At 40.0% G+C, this 23,490-nt stretch overlaps 1 protein-coding gene across 6 annotated transcripts in view; it reads left to right on the top strand.

Annotated features, from left to right (window-relative positions):
* scn8a (sodium voltage-gated channel alpha subunit 8) overlaps nucleotides 1-23,490 on the top strand; it is a 124,032-nt gene that overhangs the window by 20,379 nt on the left and 80,163 nt on the right. For 5 of the 6 annotated variants that reach the window (XM_062969254.1, XM_062969251.1, XM_062969253.1 and 2 more), the window contains exon 2: nucleotides 8,181-8,510. In XM_062969254.1, coding sequence (XP_062825324.1) covers nucleotides 8,235-8,510 — 276 coding nt within the window. In that variant the 5' untranslated portion in view covers nucleotides 8,181-8,234. 6 annotated transcript variants of the gene reach the window in all.

Here is a 23,490-nt window from a genome sequence, read left to right as displayed (position 1 = left end):
TATCATGGAGCTATTTCTTTTCCTTCTTGATTGAGCTGCATGTGTGTGTGTAAAGAAAAAAATGAAAGGAGCAATGAGAGAACCAATTGAATCTCCCCACTGCCAATTTTAAACTTCGTGAACAAGGGAAGTTCATGACAAGATAAAAAATACCTCTTCTGGAAGCATCGTAAGCCATCTGTCACATGACCTGTCTTTGAGAACGTGCCACATCTTCAGAGCTCCCTCCCTAGTCTTTCCTATGAGGCAACTTTATTTTGATTTCAACAGAACTTCAAAGGTTTAGTCAGGTCTTGCAGTCTTCATCTGTGGTCTCCTTCCTCTGGTCCCCTATGATCTGTTTTCCTTCCTGGATAAACGGCAAGGTTGCTGGATGTTCAAGCAGGAAGTACAATCTTGAAGTTAGGTCAAAAGACAGCATGGAAATTGTGACCATCCAAATGTTGTCACAACGCTCCTCATCCGTGATTCCTAACAGAGTGGCTATGATTGATGGGAATGTTCTGCACTCTCTGGAGAATGGCAGGCTCTCCACTCTTGCTGGGTGACTCAGAATGAGGAGCATTGTTGTATCATTGATACAGACAAAGGAATAGGCATGACCTCATGTCCTGTCCCTACTCAGAAGCCATCATTTGGGTAGCATAATCTGATGCAGTTGAAAAGTTTGAAAAACGCTCATATCCCATTGCTTTGGCCAAGTACCATTTTCCCCGGCATCTATCAGTTATGTTAATTGAAATCAAGGACTACCTTTGAAACAGAGTGGTGATCACTCTCATGATGATGATGATGATGATGATGATTATTATTATGATAGTTGTTGTTCTGTTGGGGGTGGTGACAGCTGCTGTTGACCTAACTGGATATTAGATCCAACTGATTGTCTGTTCTGCTCACTCTGTGATAGCTGGCAAGTTTGCATGTGACCTCAAATTATTTCACTTCCAGTTCAGCCACAGTGCTGTGTGTGTGTGTGTGTGTGTGTGTGTGTGTGTGTGTGTGTGTGTTAAGAAACTTGGCATGGCCCGCTTATGAGAAGCGCATCAGATTTTTCATCTATGGAGAAGAGTCACTGCAGTATCACAAACCAAATGTCATTTTCCATCAATCTCATAGGCCCATTCCCTTCTCGCTCCTGAAGGAGAGAAAGGCAACCCCTCTATTAGGCAAAATTAGGTTATCGTCTCTGGCAACAGATGCTGAAGGAAGGGTGGCAGCGGCAGCTGTTCTGTTTACAGATAAAAGTGGACTGATCTAGCAGTTACTTCTTATTTCAGTCCTAGCAGTAAAGTGGTATTCTCCACCACACCTGGGGCAGAAGGCTAGATTAGGGGCTCGGGAACAACCTGTTCTTCAAGAAAATGAAACAGCTAATGGGTTTAACTGGAATGCTTTTCCTGAGGTTGATTCACCTCCTAATAGTTCCTGAGGGAGGGCATGTTCACCTCCTAATAGTTCCTGAGGGAGGAGTGTCTTTGGGAATAAATCAGATCAGAAATCCCTAGATTAAGACCTTAAACCAGGGCTAGTCGCAAGCAGGGTCCTCTAGATCCGAACAGGATTACAATTCCCAGTACATCTCACAATTATCTATGCTGGAAAGGGCTCATGGGAATTATAGCCCAATAACATCTGAAGGGCCATATTTTCCCAATATATTCCAGGTGGTGGATTCAATCAAAGAAGTTCCCAGGTTTGAAAGATGTGGGCAGGGCTATTGACAAAACTGATCACCATAAATAAAAGTCAGTTTAAATGCAGTTAATAACATCACCAACTGTAGACCATCAGTTAGCTCCCCACTAAGGACTCACTGTGGGGAGCACTTTTCCATCACTTCTTACTTTGGGTGCACCAACTGTACATGGGAATGGTTGATCAAATGTTTTTTTTTTCCCCACCTGATCATCACCAGGCAAAGAAGAAAGAATTGAACAGGAGGGACATGTGCTTGACCTAAATATCCTAAAGGCACAAAATCCTATTTGATTTGAAAACTAAGCAGGGTCAAGCATGGCTAGTGCTTAGATGGGAGACTTCCAATGAATACTCTTTGCTGTAGGATATATTTCTAAGAAAACCCTATGAAGTCCATGGGGTCACCATAAGTCTAAAAGCAGTATGAAGGCACTTGATACACAAGCACACATGTTACCAGGGAATGGAAGTTGTATCTCACAGGGGAACAGTTCACACAGCCCTACAGTGAAAGCTGTTCTGACACTTCGTAGTACCAAACAACATTTTTTTCTTAAATAGGAGACCCTTCTGTCAAAACGTTTTAGGTTCTAATTTTCTTTCATAAAATTGTTCATTTAATGTTTACACCCTTAAACCTTCATTCAGGCAGACAGGACATTTCAGGATTGCCATTGTACCTCTAATGTTCTTGAGTTGCTGTTGCCTGCAATGTACGGCTATATTTTTTATAACAGCAAAAAAGTAAGATTTTAAAGAGTTTGAAACTTTGTTGGTTAGAATTTGTAATATTAATTTTATTTGCAAAATGGGAGAGTCGATAGTCACTTAAAACAAATGTTCTACCTCACCTCAACATGTGACTGCATGTGTTGATCTACAAAAATTCATGTGGAAGTGATGCTTTTTGTAACCCCACAATACAATGGCATTCTCATTGGAAGTCAGAAAATATGAGACCACTCACTTCACCTTTTATATTTTGTTGGGTTTTTTCCCTGGGGGGGGGGGGGGTGTTCTAGATTATGTTTAAGTAATGCAAGTGTCCCTAGAATTGAAGGAATGTGTAAAGGATGTAGTGGCGGACTGCTTGAAGCCATTTCATGATAATGTTCATTTTCATCAACACAAAAGCAGCTTCACCCTCTTCTCTTTTTTTAAGCTTTGTACCTTTGGAACAAAGTAGAATTATTTGATCTTGTCTATCAGTTATTTACATTGGTTTATGGGTGGGAACGATGACTGTACAGTTCCTGGTTATGATGGAGCTGATTGAGACTTAATTTTCTTTTCAGTGCTGTTTGTTTCTCTGCCAAAGGCTGTTACCAGAAGCAGGATCAAAGAGCATCTATTTTTTCCTTTCAGAAGTTTTGGATTCATTGTTTCCTCTCTGGCCTCTCAGGCTGTGCTTACTAGTAGCCCTGCAGTTCCCATTCAGTTCACATGGTTAGATTCCCAAACATCCTATTCTGAATAGCCATCTAGTCCTCAAAATCATAGGAAAATACACTGAAGCTAGTACTGAAGCTTGCACTTAAAAATTAAAAGGACATCACACTTTGGTGACCTTTGAGAATTGTAGTCAAAGAGTAACGTTTTCAGAGAGTGGGGGATTGAACACCTACTGTGCAAAACCTGAAGGTCCAGATCATCTTTCTTTTTTGGTTATCTGTCATAATATTGAATACATCAGAGCCAAGATAGACTAAATAAACATGCAATTTCTGCTTTGCTATGTAGATTTGTTATTTTGTGATTATTTAGCTTTAGTTAATTAATCTGCTAGTTAATTGTTACACTCTTACTCATGATGAAGCCAGCAATGCACACAAACCCTTGCAGTTTCAAGTCAGCTAAGACACAATACTTTTTCTGAAAGGTTATAATACATGTTTCATGTACATGCTTATTTTATTTCACTATTTCTTCAAAGATTTGGCCTATTACACTTTCTTCCAGTTTTATCTTCTTGCAGTACTGAGTGTAGATGGATCAGAGAAATAATCATCAAGAAAATTCTGCATTGAACAGAGTTTTAGTACTGTAGCCAAAATACCATAGTAGTAAATTCCCATTAAGGTTTAGCTTAGTGGGCTAAATCCATTGCCTGTCCTATGTAGCACAAATCCATTGAAAGTGATGGGAATTACAGAAGAGGCTACTCTAGAAAAAACTGTCATAGGATCTCACCCAATCTTGTTTGTGGTCGCAGGGTAAGAGAGGTAAGCGAAACAAGCTGGGTATCTGAATGATGTTCATGACTGATTTCTTGCTGGAATAGATGCATCATAACCATCTGACCCTGAAAATGGATCATTACCTTCAAGTAATGTGTTAAGTCATCATTCCTGATTCAAGAACGTCACTGGTCCATCATCTTATTCTGTAAGGATAGTGCCCAAAAACGTATTTGTGCTTGAGGGAAATAGGCGGCTAATGTGGCTCTTTCCTTATTTGAGGAAGGGCATGCTCTGTGCTTATTTTTATGAGCCGATCCATTTGCGTCTGGTGTGTGCAACAGCAATGACATTATTGCTTCTGCACCTCCAGCCTTCTTCCCGTCCAACAGCTAGACTACTCCCTTAAGTGCCAAAGCCCGTGTGCTCTGTTGTATTTCAGTCTGCAGTGCTGCAGTGCCGTTGCATCAGTGCACAGCTTCTAGAATTCCACTCCCCTGCCTTCAGTGTGAAGAGAGAGAGAGAGAGCTCAAACTGTTAGTCCTCATGCAGGGAGGCACAGAGCGGTCTCTCTCCTGTTTCCCCAGCATAAAGGGTTCATCTGCAAAGAAAAGGAGGGGTGCTGCTGCATCTCTAGGAATGTACGTGTATGTCCGCGTGTTTTCTCTATGGGAGCATTAGATGCAGACCAACTCCCTGTGTTGGGCTTACCGTTTGGTGGTGGTGGTGGTTGTTTCTGACTCACACTTCTCAATTTGAGAGCACGTCATACATGGTCGGTGCCCTCTTTGTTAGGGACACTGTGCAGTCCCTGCTGAATGCAAACTTGCTTCTCCAGACTCATCCTTCAAGCAAATAGTTGTTTTCTTTGATTTTACTTTAGTCCCCCTCCCTTGCTGCTCGTCAGCCTTATAAATTAAAGAGCCTCCTCATATCCTTATTTACAGTGGAGATTTGCTGTCTTGGGGAGGGCAAGAGAATTTTTTGGTAGCTTTGGCCTTGCTATGCTCAGGCTTGTTAGAGCACGGGGTGCAGAGGGATGGGACTGAATGCTTTTTGCACCTGGAGTAGTAGTTCAGTCTGTAGAAATCAGCAGGTGAAATATTTTGCTGCATGTCTGCAAGATGAACTTTCTTTTAACCCTGCCTATGCTGTTAAAGGTTAAGAGCAAAGGTTGGGTTGGTAGGAAACAGGCAATCCTAGCCAAAATGTCTTTCCTCACACTGACTTACATGTAGTATGTATCAGGGTTTCCAGCTGGCTGTTCATAGTTTTTATAGACTAGCACAGTTGATATGTTCCTAACTTGTCCTTGATGTGTCATAGATGTCAAATACTGGAAATAATGTATTTTGGGGAGACTGGGCTACTATACTCTCTCTGCCTCAGTCTGATAGGGACAGTCCTAATTAATCCTTTGTCATTCCACTTTTTAGTAGCATTTAAAATATCCTAATTTATTTCTTCTCATCTCCCCTCCCTCCTGCACAAGTTTCACCCTTGGCTTGGTTCAGTTGCTACAAACTGGATTCAAAATAGAAAAGCAGCTTACATTCAATTCAGAAGAGAAAAAGAAGGGGAAGAATCTTGCCTTTCCCTGTAAACACAGACAAAAGCACAGTGCTTCTGTTTGATAACTTTTGCCTTCTTGACCAGACTTTTATGTGGTTTGACCGCACTTGTTCCAGTTTTCCTCTGTGAAGTGTTGGAGAGTGTGGGATACATTGTTGTTTATTTATTTTCAATTCAATTCTAGATTTGTCTAGGAATTGAAACAAGAAGTTCTTAAATGTAGAGGAAGATATATACCCCTCAATTATAATCCAGAACCCATGGAATCTTTTAAAAGAGATGATCCATATATTGCCAGTCGAAACTTACCTGAAAACTTTGAATCTTTTAAACCTGCATAATCTTTTCCAACCACCAGAAGTGCTCAATAAAATGGAACTGTGAGACTTGATCCTGCTTGACATAATGTTTACTGATCTAGAGATGTGAAAAAAAATTGTTGATTTAGTATGATCTGATATTTTAAACACTAGCTAGGAATAAGGATAAAGAAGATCCGTTTGTTGCTTAGTGTCCTACATGATTATAGGCAGGCATTTCAATGATAGGGGAAGAAGGAAAATATAATCATTAGGAAATCCTTTGAACCTTTATTCCAGGAATAGGAAAGTTGTAGCTTTACATGTGTTACTGAATTACAGGTCCTTTTATCCCTTTCTACTGCTCATAGCAACTAGAATTGTTGGGCATTGGGATCCAACAACAACTGGAGAGTCCCAGGTTTCCTACCGGGGTTTTTTTCACTAATGGATATGGGCCCTTTGGTCTATCACACTAGCTCAGTGGTTCTCGACCTGTGGGTCCCCAGATGTTTTTGGCCTACAACTCTCAGAAATCCCAGCCAGTTTACCAGGATTTCTGGGAGTTGAAGGCCAAAACATCTGGGGACCCATAGGTTGAGAACCACTGCACTAGCTGATTCCAAGTCTATGTCAAAAGCCACCAAGAAGGCATATTGCCATTTGGCTTCTGCTTGTTAAAATTCACAGACTGATACTCACATATATCCTATACACAAGCTCCCATATAATAATAATTGAAATAATAATAAAATAATATAAACGTGTGTTACAAGATAGAAATTTTAGTAAAGCATTTAGATTTTCGTTTGAATGGTAGCTTTTTGATTTTTTTATTATTAACATTTAAAATAAACATATTAGAATTTTTGGTTGTCGCATGGAAAAATTGCATTTATCTTTACATAATTAGAAGACCTTTCTGCTTAATAATCAATAAATTTGTGTCCAGGTATGAACATGTGTTTATAGGTGTTTATATCTCAAGACTGCATTATGTTTGAGCTAGTAATAACTGTCTTATGCATACTTGCATACTTACTGTTTCTTGTTTAGGCCAAAGATTTTTATTATTAATTAATTATTGATTTATTATTCTCAACTTACATTTTATTGATGGTGAACTTTGGCATGCCAGGCTTAAGATACCGATTTTAATTTTCTGGCAGGAAATACTGACTTCCTGTGAAAGAAGTCTGAGTTTATTTAACACTGTTGTTTCTCATCATTCTATCTTCATGGGAGTCTTCTAAATGGATTGATGGGCCAAGGCTCCTCCAAGCATCAGTCAGGAGTTCCTGTGTATTCAAAAGAATTCTGGGGCATTCTGTGGGACTACATTCAATTCATGCCAAACTCTGGCCAGGCCACTTGGGCCTTTGGGTGGCACTCTATAAACACCAGGCCAGATTCAAATGCACATTTGGGCATAGAAACCCACTGAGTGACCTTGGGAAACTCATACTCTCTCAGTCTCTCAGGCAAAAGCAAACCTCTCTTGCCAATAAAAAAAAAGCATGATAGGTTCAACTTAGAGGTGCAATAAGTCAGAATCAAAGGCACACAACGAGCACAAAAACAGTGCTTTTCGAATCAATGATATAAAGGCAGCGATTTAAGACAGAATTTTATCCTAAGAAGCAAATGGGGAACTGTTTGCCTAGGAGGCACTCATGTAAAATTTGATTTTTCCTCTATTGTTGATGTACTAGAAAACTTTAGCAAGCCTTTAGGAAAGCTCAGGACTCCAAAAACAGTTTTGAAAACAACTGATTTAACAGGCCAGATATTTATGAAATATAGCACACCTCTCTTAGCAGGCACTGAAACATGACAACCCTTTAAATTCATTTGAGTTAAACTTCATTATATGACTTTACACTGACCATATAATGCAGTTCCAAACTATATTATATGGCAGTGTAGATTGGGCGTATGACTTTGGAAACTAGGATTTGATTCCCCACTGAGTCATGGAAGCCCGTTGGGTGCGTCACACACTTTCAGTCCCAGAAGACGCTTACAGTCACCATAGGTTGACATACAACAACAATAAACAACAAAATGAAGATATACAATAATGATAAACTGGTTGGTAGGTTGGCCAATAATGAAAGACTGCCTTCCAAAATGATATACTTGTCAGCACAAAGTGTTTCTCTACTAACTGCTTTTTAAAATCATGAATTAGGTAGGTTAACCATCTTTATAGTTTTTATGTGAAAAAATACTGTAAGGCCAGTGTCCCAAATAATCAAATAAGACACTCAAAATTAGATTCGCACTCCTGAGTAGATTCAGGTGGTGAAAGTCATGGCCAACATAAGTACCTTTGTGGCGGAAACAATCTCCCCCCCTCCCAAAAGACTCATCCAGACACCATTAAGGCGATGAATGATTTGTGCTTTCTGTCTTTTTCTTTCCCATACAGAGTTAACCTATCTTGGGCGCAACATAACTAAAGAAGTTTCTGCAGGATGAAAAGATGGCAGGGCGGCTGCTTGCACCACCAGGCCCTGATAGTTTTAGACCTTTCACTCCAGAATCCCTGGCTAACATCGAGAAGCGCATTGCAGAAGAAAAGAAGAAGAAGCGTCCGAAACAAGAGGGCAGTCACAGGGATGATGATGAAGAGAGCAAACCAAAACCAAACAGCGACTTGGAAGCTGGGAAGAGTTTGCCTTTCATCTATGGGGACATCCCGAAAGGCCTGGTTGCTGTACCACTGGAGGACTTTGACCCGTACTATATGACGGAGAAAGTGAGTCACCAGGACCCAGAAATTTAAAATTTGGCCCTTTTAGTTGCCAAAGGAGTTACAGGTTTGGGTGGCTGGAGCCTCTCATGTGTATGTGTGTGTGTGTGTGTGTTTGTCCATGTGTCCATCTCTCTAGATGCTGTGAAAGGGAACAATTGTGGTGTATTTTTGGGTTCTTTAATTATGAATCCTGTTTTTGGGTTCTTTTTGGAGGAGGGAGCAGAAAAAGACACACGTCCAATGATTTCCTAAAGGGTACTATTTTGAAAAATTGCACCCAACTTCATGAATTGCTTAAGCTGCACATGTCAAATGTAGGGCCCACAAGCTGAATCATTTTATGTAGCCCGCAAGGCATTCAATGCCAGGGCAACATAGTTTCATTTATACAGACTTACAATTACAAATGCCCCTCTGAATGCAATCATCAGGTTGATAGGGCTCTCAATGAAAATGAGTTTGACACTCTTGGCTTAAGCCCTATTAGATATAATAGGGAATCAGATAAGCATGAGAGAAATGTAGTAAATGAAGCTGAGAAAAGGAATGGCTTATACTTATAGTTGCTTCATGTCAGGTAAGAAGGGGAATGCAGGGTTGTTTAAGGCTACCACATTGTTTGGATGCTTGTCATCTATCCATAGTGACTTTATTTTTTATTCATGGAGAGCAATAAAATGTGGAAGTGACCCTAAGGTTGCCTGAGTGCTCCACTATATTGTTTTGCAGAAGTTTTAGCCCACTAGCTTCAAACATTTCTGAAAGATTGTAGATCTAGGTGTGGGGGATACTCTTCATTAGACACTTCATCACTTCAGATTACCAGATACATATGCAGCTGAAGTTTCTCCTAAATATGGAACATAAGACTCACGCATGATGACATCATTTGGCAGCCTGCTTCCTTCTAAACCAGGATGCAAGGCTTTAAATATTGCTGCAATGATTTGTGTGGAAAACTAGTGGTTTATAATAGTTATTGGTGCTTATAACCCAACTTTTTACCCCAAACTGAAACTTAAGGCATCTGGTTACAGATTAAAATAGATAAAAATGCATACAGTGATCCCTTGGTATCCACTGAGGTTTAGTTCTTTAGACACAGAGTGTGATATAAATCTAGTCTTTCTTGGAAGGGTGTTCCAGAGCCTGGGATCAGCCACCAAAAAGGCTGTCTCTTGTTTTGTCACCATATGTACCTGTGAGGGTAACTGGACAGAGAGAAGGAGATCCTTCAAAGATCATGAAGCCTAGACATTCATATGGGGGAAGTAGCTTTTACCTAAACTGAATAGATTATTGTCATTCACAACCACCAGTTTGAATCATTCTAAGACGTAGACATTGACTAATAGATAATAGAGTTGTGGTCACCAGGCAATTATGTATTCCCTGTAATGAGCCCCAGTCAGCAGTCCAACGTAAGCCTCTGGGGTCCAGTGGGCCCAGAGAAGCGAAGAAGGAACCCACCCCCTCTGCAAATCCCCCCTAAAACCTTTAAAATAAAAGAAAAACATACCCAACAGCCATTATGCCCCTTCATGTCCCTCCCTGGTCTCTTAGTGCTACATTGGTACGTTCCGAAAACCATGCTGGAAGGCATAATGGCGGCCGGGTAAATTATTTTCTATTTTAAGGCATTTGGATTTTATACAGCTGTGTAGAAGGGGTCTTATATAATCCAGTTTCAAGCAGATAATCTGGGATCAGATCCTGGGATACAGGGCAATGTGGAAGGGGGCATAGTTATACTATCAAGTTCCCATTGACCACTAGGGAATTCACCCTGAATTTACCACCTCTCCTGCAACTGCTCCCAATATGAATGTGAACTTCCCCAGTGCTGGAGTCTATCCCTTCAGAAGTTTGGCACCAGCAGAGCTCCTGTCCAATTCAGAGCAGTTGAGGGAGGAGCAGAGGTAACATCTAGAATGGTTTCATCTTCCTCGCAGCAGCAGATCCACCAGCCGTCCCTGAAAGGAGTGCAGGGGAAAAGTGGCAAGTTTGAAAGAGTGGAAGAGTGCCTTTCCCAATTTCTCCCCTAAAAATTGTGGTCTTACCCACTAGTGTTCTGCTTTACAGCACTAATGAGCTATTCTTGAGGTCATTACCTTCATCTGGGCTGAACTTAATTTTCATACAAGCATTCAGATGTAGAAAAAATTGGGTGAGGCATCCAACAAAAGTTGTGGACAATGCATAAATCTTAGCAACAGGTTCCAAAGATGCTAATCTCTATGAAAAATACAGAATGTAACAAGGGAGACATGATATTGAATGCCTCTGAATTCTGTTGCTTCCATTGCTTGAAAGATGAGATGCCTTGATAAATTAGGCTGATTTTAATGAAAACAAAGTAACATAAAGGCTGTGACTGAGACTAAATGGGTTCATAAAGAATTATGGAGGGGAACTTGAAAGACCATTAGATGAAATATTTTAAAACAAACATACCATTCACTTTTTTGTAGTCCTATGTAGCGCATGAAATGATGACAACTACAGCCAAACTGGAGTGAGGATTTCTTGTTTTTGTATCTTATGGGCAAAAAAATATAGCCAAGCTGGAGTGAGAACAATGTCTTGAGTTCATGTTTTTGTTTCCTATGGGCAATTTAGGGAAAATGGCAAGCCCAGATGTATGTGATTGTAGCTGCTGTGGCAAATCCTTCCCTATGATTTTCCCATGGTCTTCATTCTGACTCTGCAGAAGTAATATTGAGGAGGTTGTTCAGGCTCAGCCTTAAGACTTACAGATAAGACAACCGAGGTCTGATAGAGACAGCCTCATTCAATGACAAAGGCCCCATCTACACTGACCATTTCATGTCATTTCGAAATGGTATTGTAAGCAGTGTTTTGGTTGTGCAGATGATTACAAAGGAAATCTTGGAACCAGTTTATGACCCAGATGTTGATTACGCAATCCACAGAGCACAGAGCACATTAAGGGCTTTATTTCACACACTTTTGTGGGAGATTGTTGTCTGGGCACCACAATTTGAAGCTAGGCTACACCCATTGAAGCTAGCTTCAAATTGCATTAAATAGTCAGCATAGATAGGACCTGTATGTAGCTTCATTGTAGACATCTGATTGCCCAGTGTGACAATGTGTTGTGCATTTATTTAAATAGTTGGATTTTAATTCTGGTTTGGAGTCATATGCATTTTCTATAAGGACTAGACCCATTAAAATCAGGAAGAAGGATGGTTTTGGGGGCAAAATTAAGGATTTTGATATGACCCGTGGGTAAGTTGAGGGTCATTCCGTGGAGAGTGGAACCACCAATGACACCTCAGGGAACAGGCGCCCTTGGTCACTGCTGCAATTTCCCAAAACAGGCATTCAAAAAAGCCTGAAGCTGCATTGTGGTGGAGAGAGTAGAGGGTATACAGTGCTTCATTTAAGTTCTCCCAGGTTGGATGCAGTTCTTGCCTTTTGGCATTCTATTCAGAGGGGGAAAATGGTTTCTTTTTTGGTAACAGTTAAGGTACAGTACTCACATTGACACATGGAAATGTCAACACTGCTGTTTGCAGTTTATTTTCCTAACTAAAATTACATAAATATAGGGTACTCAAACAATGTGGAAGCTCTCAGACTACATTCTTCCAAAAAACTTAGTAGCAGAGGTTGCCCTCTCCCCAGTCAAGGTGTCCAACAGCCAAAGGCAGACAAGTCATTTGGGTACAAAAGGTAGAAAATCTTCAAAAGCACCTCTTGCCATCTCTGGCAATAACATTAAAGTTAGGTGTGCTGGTATCCTATTTATGATATTCACTGTCATACAGCCTTCATTGTGGTTGTTGTAGCATGAGGAATTCAATACGACAACTACTGTGAGATATTAACCAACAAAATTAAGTAACTAACAGTTGGGTGTTCCTTTGTGACACCCAAGGGTTGGCGTTCCATTAGGATTGCTGTAAGATTTTTCTTGAAGAACCTACTAGAAGTAAACAGTGGTGGGTCCCATGTCAAAAAGTGAATCAGTTTTGGGTTCAAGTTTGAATTTCAAAGTGTTGAAATCCCCAAAATAGGTTTAGCACTTTGGATAACTCCTTTAAAATATAGAATAAAACCAGCAGGAATTTCACTACTTCACTGGTGCCACCAGCTGCAACCTGAAGCAAACTGTTGCAAAGTTAGGTTGGACAAGTAAGTGTTTGGAATAAACTAGTGGAGCTGGTGATCTACCACACAATCGCTGTCTAGTTTCTGTGAATGGACAACCCTTAAGTAACTAACTTTCTACAGTTCAAGGGGCTGTAGAAATGAGACAAAAGATTGTAGAGAAACTAAGACCACATAATACATGGTCACTCCTGCATAGGCTATGGGCTCAGAAGCATCTTCTGTTTTCTGCCTGTGGTTAATCATCTCCTACCATTGGTGCATATAAAGAAAATGGATTCTTTTTTAAAAAACAAAGAATGAAAAATGAAAAATATATAATATGCTGGCAAAAATGATTAATTTCATCATCAAATGTAATCATAAAATTCACCGATGTGATCAGATATTACTGAGCAGTGCTTTTTTATAGATAATTTATACAATTCTTAACACACAATATTGAGACGAGCAATTGGGGATGACTAGGAAGCCTTTGACCTACCAAATATTTTGACTAGGTCTTCATTCATCCATTGCAATTGGCCATGATGCCTGGAGCTTCTGAGTGATGAAGTCCAGAATATCTAGAGCAGTGGTTCTCAACATGTAGGTCCCCAGATGTTTTGGCCTTCAACTCCCAGAAATCCTAACAGCAGGTAAACTGGCTGGGATTTCTGGGAGTTGCAGGCCAAAACACCTGGGGACCCACAGGCTGAGAACCACTGATCTAGAAAGCCAAAAATTCCCCATGCCCGAGAGAAAATTAGAAGAAATAGCTTTAAATTTATCATTTTCCAAATATAATATTAGAGATAGAGCACTATCAATGGCAGGTAATGTCATGAAACACATAGAACTATGATAGGGATATATGAACATATGATTTGCATACAGAAAGTCCCAGGTTTGGTTTCCAGCATCCCCAGATTTGGCTACGAAAGTTCCTGCCTGTACCACAGAGAGCCACTAGCAATCTGTTTGTCTAAACTGTACTACAGGATCTTGTATCAGGAGAAAGGTGCAATTTAAATTCAATCAACCAATGAGCTAGAGGGAGCAAATATGATATGCTATGAAGAAGTTTCCTATGTGATTATGTAACATCCCTAAGTTTAGCAGACATCATAAAATCTTTACTTCATTGCCTAAGGCTTTGTTGTCTAAACTGTTGGTATATTTCCCTTTGGGCTCTAACTACCATCAAAATATGGGGCCAAATATATCCATCTCTGTAGCTTCCTGCATCCCTTCATTAATTGTCTATTCTTTCCTGTGCCCAGGCATGTAGCCCGGGGGGGGGGGGGGTGTTGAGGGGCTTCAGCCCCCCCCCCCATGTTCTCAGGGTGGTCCGCTAAAAGGCCTTACATTTATTTTTTAAACTGTTACGTTTATTCATACCATGATCTGATCACCATGCTCAATACATCCCATATACATCGGGGAATTGGGATAACGATACAAAAGGTTTGCTAGGGTAGACCCTCTTCCGCTCAGACTCAAACCCCCCCCCCCCCCAAACCAAAATCCTGGCTACGGGCCTGCGGCTGTGCCTATCCTACTTTACATGCACTTTCTACCACAGTTTAGAAAAGTTAGGTTTTGGAGTTATATCTCCCAGAATCCTGGAAATTTTCTGGTTGAAGTTGTAGATCAAAGATAGCTTTTTTTTTTCTAGCTCTGCCCTTCACCTCTTCTGTGAAATCTCTTTCCTTCAGTTAGATCAAAAACAGACCAGATGGCAAGATAGATGTCAGCAAACTCCAATAATACTGCCATCACTGCAGGATTCAGAGAAGTGACTATGGAAACGTGAATGGTGCAAGCTTACCATGTCAAAAGATGTCTGGACCCATGAGGACACCACTATATATTGCAGACTCACAAATCCGGGCAGTAAGGGATGGGGCACATTTTGGTGATGGCATCTGTTTATGCTGCTGAAAAAAAGATGAAACTTAGTGGCATTACATTATGCAGTCATTTCATTTCAGCAAAAAAAGAGACAGAGCTTAGACGTGCTATTCACAAGCATAAAGTATTACTGATTTGTCATTATTTTGCAAGTAACCCATTACTCACCACAGAAAGTGATTATGCAATATATGTTACTGTAAACGTTTCTTTTAAAAAAATAACTAAAACTACTCACCACCACCTCAAAAGTCACCTCAGTGGCCCCATGATTTAAGGCAAGAGAATGCAGGAATGAGTAAATGGTAGTTGTTATCCCAAAACTGAAGCATTTGTAGAATTCTCATAGGAATGTTTACAAGTAGGTGTTGCCTTTCATCACTACAAAAGTCACTTCTAATGCATCACTCCCATGATCTGTCACTGGATCAGTTTGGGTATTACTTGAAGCACCACATTATTTCATAGGTAAAGTGGTAATGAAAATGTAATATGTTTTCTACGTTCACCATTGCTGGCCCCTTCTGTATGTATACTTGCATCATGGTTTTCCCTAAGCCCCCATGGCACTCTTATGTACCTTAAATCTGCTGTCCCTGAGATTTAAAGCAGATCCCTTCAAAATGACATTAGGGCCACTTTTATTCTTCCAAGAGCAAAACTAGACTAGGTCTTTGCAAAGGAAAGTTTCCAAGATTGCATTTGCCCAAGTAGTATGTGTCGCACTGGCGCAGGTTGAATTGCTTTTACTGTTGGTGGAATGAATGGTGCTTAAATTTTCCTGTTTTGTAGGAGTCCTGCTTGCCCCAGGATATTCTTCCCAACTTATTTACAGTCCCAGAGCCTGGCCTATCAGAAGGGGAAAGATTTAATAAAAGGGGGGAGGTATATTAAGAGGATGGATTATAGGTAAGGTTCATGTTACGTCCCCTTCTACCTGTTGTTTCTCCCCTCCAAATCTGATCCTTATTAGTTTGCTTATATCCTGCCTTTCATTCCTTGAATCCTTTACTATTCCTGCAATTACATAGTGCTGGAGTGAAGAACTGCCTTATGATTAAATCCATATAATTTATTCCTATAGCTCCAGGGGCTCTGGTTGTCTTTCGGCCTTGCTGCTTGAGAACGTTGAAAGGCAGGATGATGGAGGCCAGGGCTAACCCAAGACATTTTGCTTCCTGGAGTAGGATTGCAAGTGTCTCACCTTCCATCACCTTCCATCAAGGGAAGGTGCAAAGTACAAGAGAAAGCCAAGTAAAACATGACAAAAATAAATGATGTTCTGATAATTTTATGACACACAAATTAACTGTCTTAGGATGCCAGCACCAGTTTCTTCTGGTGAACATGTAACCTTGAAGTGCCAAAGAAAGGAGCACTTACATAGCAGTGAGGAAGTTATGTTAGGGCAAGCAGAAGTCTTGTAACATAGGATGCCCCAAGAATTTCAGAGGTGAAAAACTGTGACAGACATGTCCAAGCAACATCAGTGTGTGCTCAAGATGGTAGAAGTTATTAACAAGAAAGAACATCTTAGGAAGTGCAACAGCAGTTTGTTTTTTGCCCAAATCTTCAGAAAAGGACAAGATTCTGCCCTCTTCTCTCCCCCCCCCCCCCCCCCCACTGCTGTAGCTTGAAGTTCAACTGAATTCTTCAGGCAAGATGTTAATAAAAGCAAACCAAAAACACCATGGAGAGATAGATGGAGGAGCCCCAGAGTTGTCTATCTGTAATATTGTTAAGATGGCATCTTGCAGACCTCATTAGGTAAGATTACTCTGGATGCAAAATGGATTTCAGCTTGCATCATGGGTGGATGCTGCTGAAAACAGAGAAGCCAAAATGTACTGCCTCCCAAAACAAGACAGGCCTCTTGTAAGAAAAAACATGCCTCCTAAGAAAACAAAGTTGCTTTTGAAACAAGATACCCTGTTTGATAGCTTAGTAAAACATGGATGAACTCACAGGGATGAGAATGGCCCAGAAGAGAGGAGTGGGGGGAAGGTTTACAGTATAATGTGTTGTTGAAGGCTTTCATGGCCAGGATCACAAGGTTGTTGTATGTCTTTCGGGCTGTGTGGCCATGTTCCAGAAGTATTCTCTCCTGACGTTTCGCCCAAATCTATGGCAGGCATCCTCAGAGGCTGTGAGGCATGGATAAACTAGGCAAGGAAAGGAAAAAATATACCCTGTTTCCCCGAAAATAAGACATTCCCAGAAAATAAGACCTAGTAGAGGTTTTGCTGAATTGCTAAATATAAGGCCTCCCCTGAAAGTAAGACCTAGCAAAGTTTTTGTTTGGAAGCATGCCCGCCAAACAGAACACCAGAGCTTGCAGGAATAGTAAATGTATGTACCGTACATTGTTGTCCATGGAAATAATGGTAGTAACAATAAATTCTTGATAAGATTCACAATTTGTTTGGTTATGCTCGGTTGTCATGACAACTACTATCTATATATATAAAAGGGTAATGAAATTTCGGCCTAGGACAAAACAACAAAACTGCACATCCCAGAAACACTAAACTTGGCAGCACAACCCCTCATCCATGCCTCTACGTTCATACAACAAGAAGAAAAGAAAAATAAAGTCCTAATTAAAGGGAGAGGAATATTGTTTTTATCCAATTGCTGCCAGTTAGAAGGCTAAGCTCCGCCCACTGGGTCTCTTAGCAAACCACTCAGCCCATGGGACAGGCAGCGTTAGGCCTCACTTAGGCCTCTTCCACACTGCCTATAAAATACAGATTATCTGATTTGAACTGAATTATATGGCAGTGTAAACTTAAGGCCCTTCCACACAGCTATATTACCCATTTATAACGGACTTAATATCAGGGAAAACTTGACCCTTTACCTTAACTACCACCAATTCCTCAATACTTTATTTCCCATACCACCATACTTCGCCACAGCAATGCGTGGCCGGGCAAAGCTTGTACAGTATATAATAAATCTTCATTTTTTTTTGTTCAACAATAAATGTGAATTCTTCTTCATGGAAAAATAAGACATCCCCTGAAAATAAGACCTAGCGCATCTTTGGGAGCAAAAATTAATATAAGACACTGTTTTATTTTCGGGGAAACACGGTATATCTATGTAGAGGACTCTTGCCACACCCACAGCCCGAAAGACATACAACAACCCTGTTTTGAGTATAGTTTATACCCCATTTTCACAGGAGCAAAACAGAAGAAAATACAAAAAGTGTGGAAGTTCATAAGGCAGAGGGATGGCTGCAGAAATAAAAGTGGTGGACTGCTAGGCCTTGGAGACTTATAGAGGCAAGGAGGCACAGATGAGTGGGACACAGGTGTTAGCATAAATTTTCAACCTGTGAATAGGCTGTGTAGCCATCTCTCTTCCTCTGACTGGGTCGGATTTATTTTGGGACATACCTCTTTGAGCCCCGGAGTTGTCGATATCTCTTTAGCATGGATTGCCAGGAAAACCACACCTAGTTATTTAGATTGCTAATTTTTTAGATTTTGTTAAGGAGAACAAGATTTTCCTATTCTTTTCTTAACCCTGAACAGCAGCTGCAAAATGACTTCATAGCCTGTTTCAAAGCTGGCCTTGAAGCAAGTTGACATTTAAGCACTTTGGAGACAGTTACTGCCCTCCCCAACCCCAGAGAGGAGGAAGGGGCAAAGTCTTGCTCCTCCTAGTAGGACCAGTATAAGAAGATGTGCTGTAGCAGTCGTTGTACCTAGCTGCTTTCTTTGGTAACCAAAATGAATAAACGCAGCAAAAACTAACAGGGATTTTTCTTGAAAAGATCTCCTTCAATTCACTGTACCATTTGAACTGTCTTTCTCCCAATCTCTGGCCCTCACACATGCCCCAACCAAGAGATTTTATATTCCCTTTAAAAAATGAAAATATTATGAAAGAATATTCCTGAGTTGGAAATATTTTCATCTCCTCTCTTCAGTTCTGTCAGTAGGTTTGTTTTTGAGATTTACATAAACCCTACACTTTAAAGCTTAGTTTTGTTGGTTTTCTTCACCCTCTTGATTTCCTAATTCTCTGTGTTAGTGCCTGCCTGCATACACACACACACACACACACACACACACACACAAATGTGTGCATAGCTCCGTAGGAAACAAACTTTGACTTGGGGATACAAAATCGGGAGATTTTATTGTTTACTTATTTTAAGAGAGGGCTTTTACATAAACACTGAAATGATACACATATCTTCTCAAATGAAAGTCCAATGGATCTTTCCACTAGATAATTGCGTATGGAACTAAGGGAGATATTCAAAGCCAACAGAATGCTTTTTAAATAATACACATGCTTTTTCCCAATTATATCTTTCTTTACTCATTTCATCTCAGACGTCCATTCTATTTTTCTATTGATCTATAATGTGCATTGAGCAGATAGGTTGAGTATGAAACAGGGTTCATACATTGCCCATTGAGCTGAAAGTGGTATATTAGAGCAGGGCTTGATAAAGATGTTTTGATCTTTTAATAGTACTATATTTCTTGTTAATCATGCTTCAGAATTTCCCAGACACACTACAAAAATCCCAAGTTTCTCTGCTTACAATGACAGTTGTGTGTTCTCCTTTGTTAATAACATTTGCCACCTTATTGCCTGGCCACTTCTTTTTGACCACATACATTTACATGTCTTGGTTTTATAATCTTAAAGTTGAAAGAGACCACAAGGACCATCCAGTCCAACCTACCTCTATGCAGGAATACACAATCAAAGCACTTCTGACAGATGGCCATCCAAACTCTGTTTAAAACCCATGGATCTCCACATCTTGGCAATTATTATGTTGTAGCAGCTAGAGACTGTCAGCAGAACAATGGTGTACTGTTCGTGAGGTTAACAGGGCAGTTTAAGGCAATGTTGGATACGAGTGAGCCCCATGCAATCCTCTGTGAATGTACCCATTTTACCTCTTAAAGGCATTGCTTTTGTTTGAACGAAACACTTCTGTTCCCCAAAGAAGCTTTCGTATTTAGAAATAAGCAGAAGGCCTCAAATGATGCAGCTTGAGTGTCTCCGCAGAGAGCTACATGGCTGGGTGAGGTTTGGGTGATGGTTTTGGAGAGCATTTGAGTTTATATGTTTGTTCAATAGATGTCGTTCACAGGCATCACCAACAATGTTTTTGATGTGGATCTCCTCCCCCATTTCCTGCTTTTTATGGAGAGACGTCAAGTCTCTTCCCACAAACCTTAAAATGGTACATTTCCTGATTTCATTTCTTTCACTACGTAGGATGTATATTAGATCTAGAAATAACCAAGGGTTTGAAATCTTCCCACAAACTTTTGAAAATCAATATATTAAAAAAACACACACACACAACTGATCTCTGAATCATCTGAAACAGCCATTCTTCTTGAACCACTGGAATTTTGCCCACATTTTTAATACTGCCTCCTGCATTATACAGAAAAAATATCTGGATTGTGGCTCTTTTGTTTTTAACATGAAAGGAGGACTAGAATTACACTAAAACTACTGCAACCAGCTGGATAATTGTTTTATCCCTTAAGATTCAAGCCCGTAAACACCCTCGATCTTGCTCTACAGCACAGAACACTCCAGATGTGCTGAAATATTGTCAAGTCCAGCCAGCATTCAATGTTTGTTATAATGGGAGTTGTAGTTCAAACAACTAGCAGGCACCCAACTGGGAGAAACTACTTTATTTAAGTAAACAAATTCAATGATTATTTATTTTAATAGACTTTGCAATAACTCTGATTTTGGTCAGGGCTAGGCAGAATTAGACTGGATCTACTGAGATATCTGTAGGGTATTTAAAGTCAATCATCAAGGATTTCTGATTCCACTTTATTAGCAGTAGCAACTTAAAAACATTTAACCAGCATCACTATGAAAAAGAAAACAACTAAGAGGTTCAGGAAGAAGAGTTTTATGTGTGAAAGGAATTGTGAGCTTGGTCATGACACGAAACACAGCTTTCTCTGTTTGGCATAAACAGATTTCTTTAATTCCTCGTATAAGCCAACCCACCAGAGACATTTTTTTTTACCCAGTTCTGGTTGATAGACCCAAAAAAGTTAATTGTTGGTTTTGAAGATTCCCCAAGTTTGAAATCTCATCCTTGGTGGCCTCCCACATTTTTCCTGCTGATGATTTTTATTTCTGTTGGGTTGCTGTGAGTTTTCCGGGCTGTATGGCCATGTTCCAAAAGCATTATCTCCTGACATTTTTTCCACATCTATGGAAGGCATTCTCAGAGGTTGTGAAATATGTTGGAAAACTAGGCAAATGGCGTTTATATATCTGTGCAATGTCCAGGGTGGGAAAAAGAACTCTTGTCTATTTGAGGAAAGTGTGAATTGTGCAATTGACCAGCTTGATTAGCACTGAATGGTCTTGCAGCTTTATTTCTGTTCTTCCTCATAATCAGCATTCTTCCCCTTGTTATTTTCCAAGCTAATTGTTGTATATGTGTTCACCAGATAGATTATAGTATTGCTCTTTTTACCACTATCTTATTCTATCTGGACCTACCATTGGGCAATAAATCATTGACATCGCTGCATTTTGGAAGTTCTCTACTACTTTAGATGTTGAAAATTAGAAATTAACAATGAAAATCCATGTTTACTGAGAAGCAGTTACAGGACCGAATGCTCTGTCATTTATGAAAGTTTAATATATGAGGTTTGTTTTGACAAACATCCATAATGAAGCATGTTGGGCAGTTTCAGACAGGTGCTTATATCCACCTGTGGCCATATATTCCTACACTGGTATGACACCACACACTATCCTTATATGTATGTGAAAACTATTCATTGATTGGGTGGACATCTGAACTGGCACACTGTTAAATAACCTTTTCTCTGATAGGAATGAGGGAGACTTCCCCAACAAGTACAACAATGCAATCTATATAGTGTTGCCTTCGAAGACTGTTAAGAAATTTCAGTCAATCCAAATAGTGACCATCTAGTTCAGACAGTCGATGGAGATCAGAAAGAAATGCATGCCATCAGCAAAGAGTTTTATTGCTGTAGGGCCAGAAACCCATCCTCTACTGATGTTCCAGTACTATAGCATAAACATCTTCACCCATAAACCTACTCCCAAGAGTAGGCCCTGACATACTCCATAAGTACAGAGAGGTCCATTAGTCAGGTGGAATAGGATGGTCTACTGAGGGAACTACTTTCAACAGTGGAAATGGGAAAGAAGCAACCTCTCCCTGACAACTTCCATGTACCCCCTCTTTCCGAGCATAACTGGAGACCAGGAAACCCCACTGGAGCTTTTCTTTGGAGGCATGAAGGACTGCAGTAGGGATATGGGGAAATGTAACCATGTGATTTATTTCTCCGTAACACTATCTCTTATGATCATAGCCTAGGATTTGACTACATCCAACTGAAGCAAAATGATCAAAATAATAAACCCGTACAATATCCACAAAAAATAAATCCATACATCCCATCCAACAAGCCTCTGGAACTTACGGTTGTTTTGCCACTTTAATCACAATTTCACCCTCAGTTAAGATTACTCTGCAAAATGTCAGAAGGATCACAAATGTAGGCAAGCAATAAGATGGAAGGCCAAAGGCTTTCCTAAACTGAAACATGTCAATGCTGTAATTGATGCCCCCTAAAAAGGGGTGAAAAGAAACTATAGATGGTGCTTATATTTGAAGAAACACAGATTTTTAGTACCTGAGAAGAATTGGCTTCAATCCAGCAAATCAGAGCAGGACTAATGTCATAAGTGTTTCAATGCAGTCATTTCCCAGCCTTTGGAAGTTCAATTACAGGATCTGGAACCTCTGACTAGTATACTGATGACAAATACTTCATTCTCAGTATAACAGCTAAATGATCAATGACCATAAAATTCCTTGAACAATGTTTGTACTTAGAATTGGGTGGAATGAAGGGCAATAAATTAAGCCTGAATCCCAGCAAGGCAGAAACTTATTTGTCTCCTTGTGTCCAGGGGATAGTCTTGTTATCTATCCTAGATGGGGTTGAATTCCTTCTGAAAGAACATTCATAGTTGCAGATATTTTTAGTTGCTAAAGTTTCCCTTGAGGTTAATCCAAAAACTGCAGGTAGTTCAGAATGTGCCTGTTTGTCTGCCTTTTGCTGGAGACCACTCCATATCAGCATTCTGAAGACAATAGCCTACAATGTCTGTTGCTACTAGGTCATGTTTAAGATTAATGATTGTTTTGATGTACGTCTTTCATCTCCTCCAAAAAGTCACGCAAGTGGGTAACACTTATAAAATAGAATAAAATCCACATAATAGTTATACCTTTCTTGTGCTAATTAAAATACAGAAAATATATCACATGAGCTTTAGAAGTTTCACCGACTTTTTTCTCAGACAAACATGTTAAAAAAATTGGGCCCCCAAAAATGATAGGCAATAAAATTTCATCTTCATTAATTCTAGAAAAGTAGCATCTCTTGAGATCCAGAATGTTCCTGTCCTATGTGAAGTCAACCTCCCCTTTTCTTGGCGAACACAGAATTTGTCAAGAAGTCTATATACTGTTACATTTGGAGAAAGATGTGTATTAAAATAAATATGTAAATACATTTCAGTGTGACTTGGCGCCAACAGACCTCTCATGAATTTGTTTTCCATGTCTCTAACGTAGGCCCTTGTTAGAGGAATAGTTATAAATATAAGTATGTTTTGTTATACATATTATTTGTTCAGTCAGTTGCATATTGTTAGGTCACATCTTTTCCTAATAGTGGTTCTCAACTTGTGGATCCCCAGGTGTTTTGGGCTACAACTCCCAGAAATCCCAGCCCAGTTTACCAGCTGTTAGGATTTCTGGCAATTGAAGGCCAAAGACATCTGAGGACTCACAGCTTCCAAATAGCTTCCATGGCAAAGGAGTGGATTTGACATATTTGTCCTGTTATTTGCAAAGTATCTGATTTGAGAAATA

This window comes from Anolis carolinensis, chromosome 2 (assembly GCF_035594765.1).
Source record: "Anolis carolinensis isolate JA03-04 chromosome 2, rAnoCar3.1.pri, whole genome shotgun sequence".
In the NCBI taxonomy this organism is placed as follows: domain Eukaryota; kingdom Metazoa; phylum Chordata; class Lepidosauria; order Squamata; family Dactyloidae; genus Anolis; species Anolis carolinensis.
This window is presented reverse-complemented; position numbering and strand designations above follow the sequence as displayed.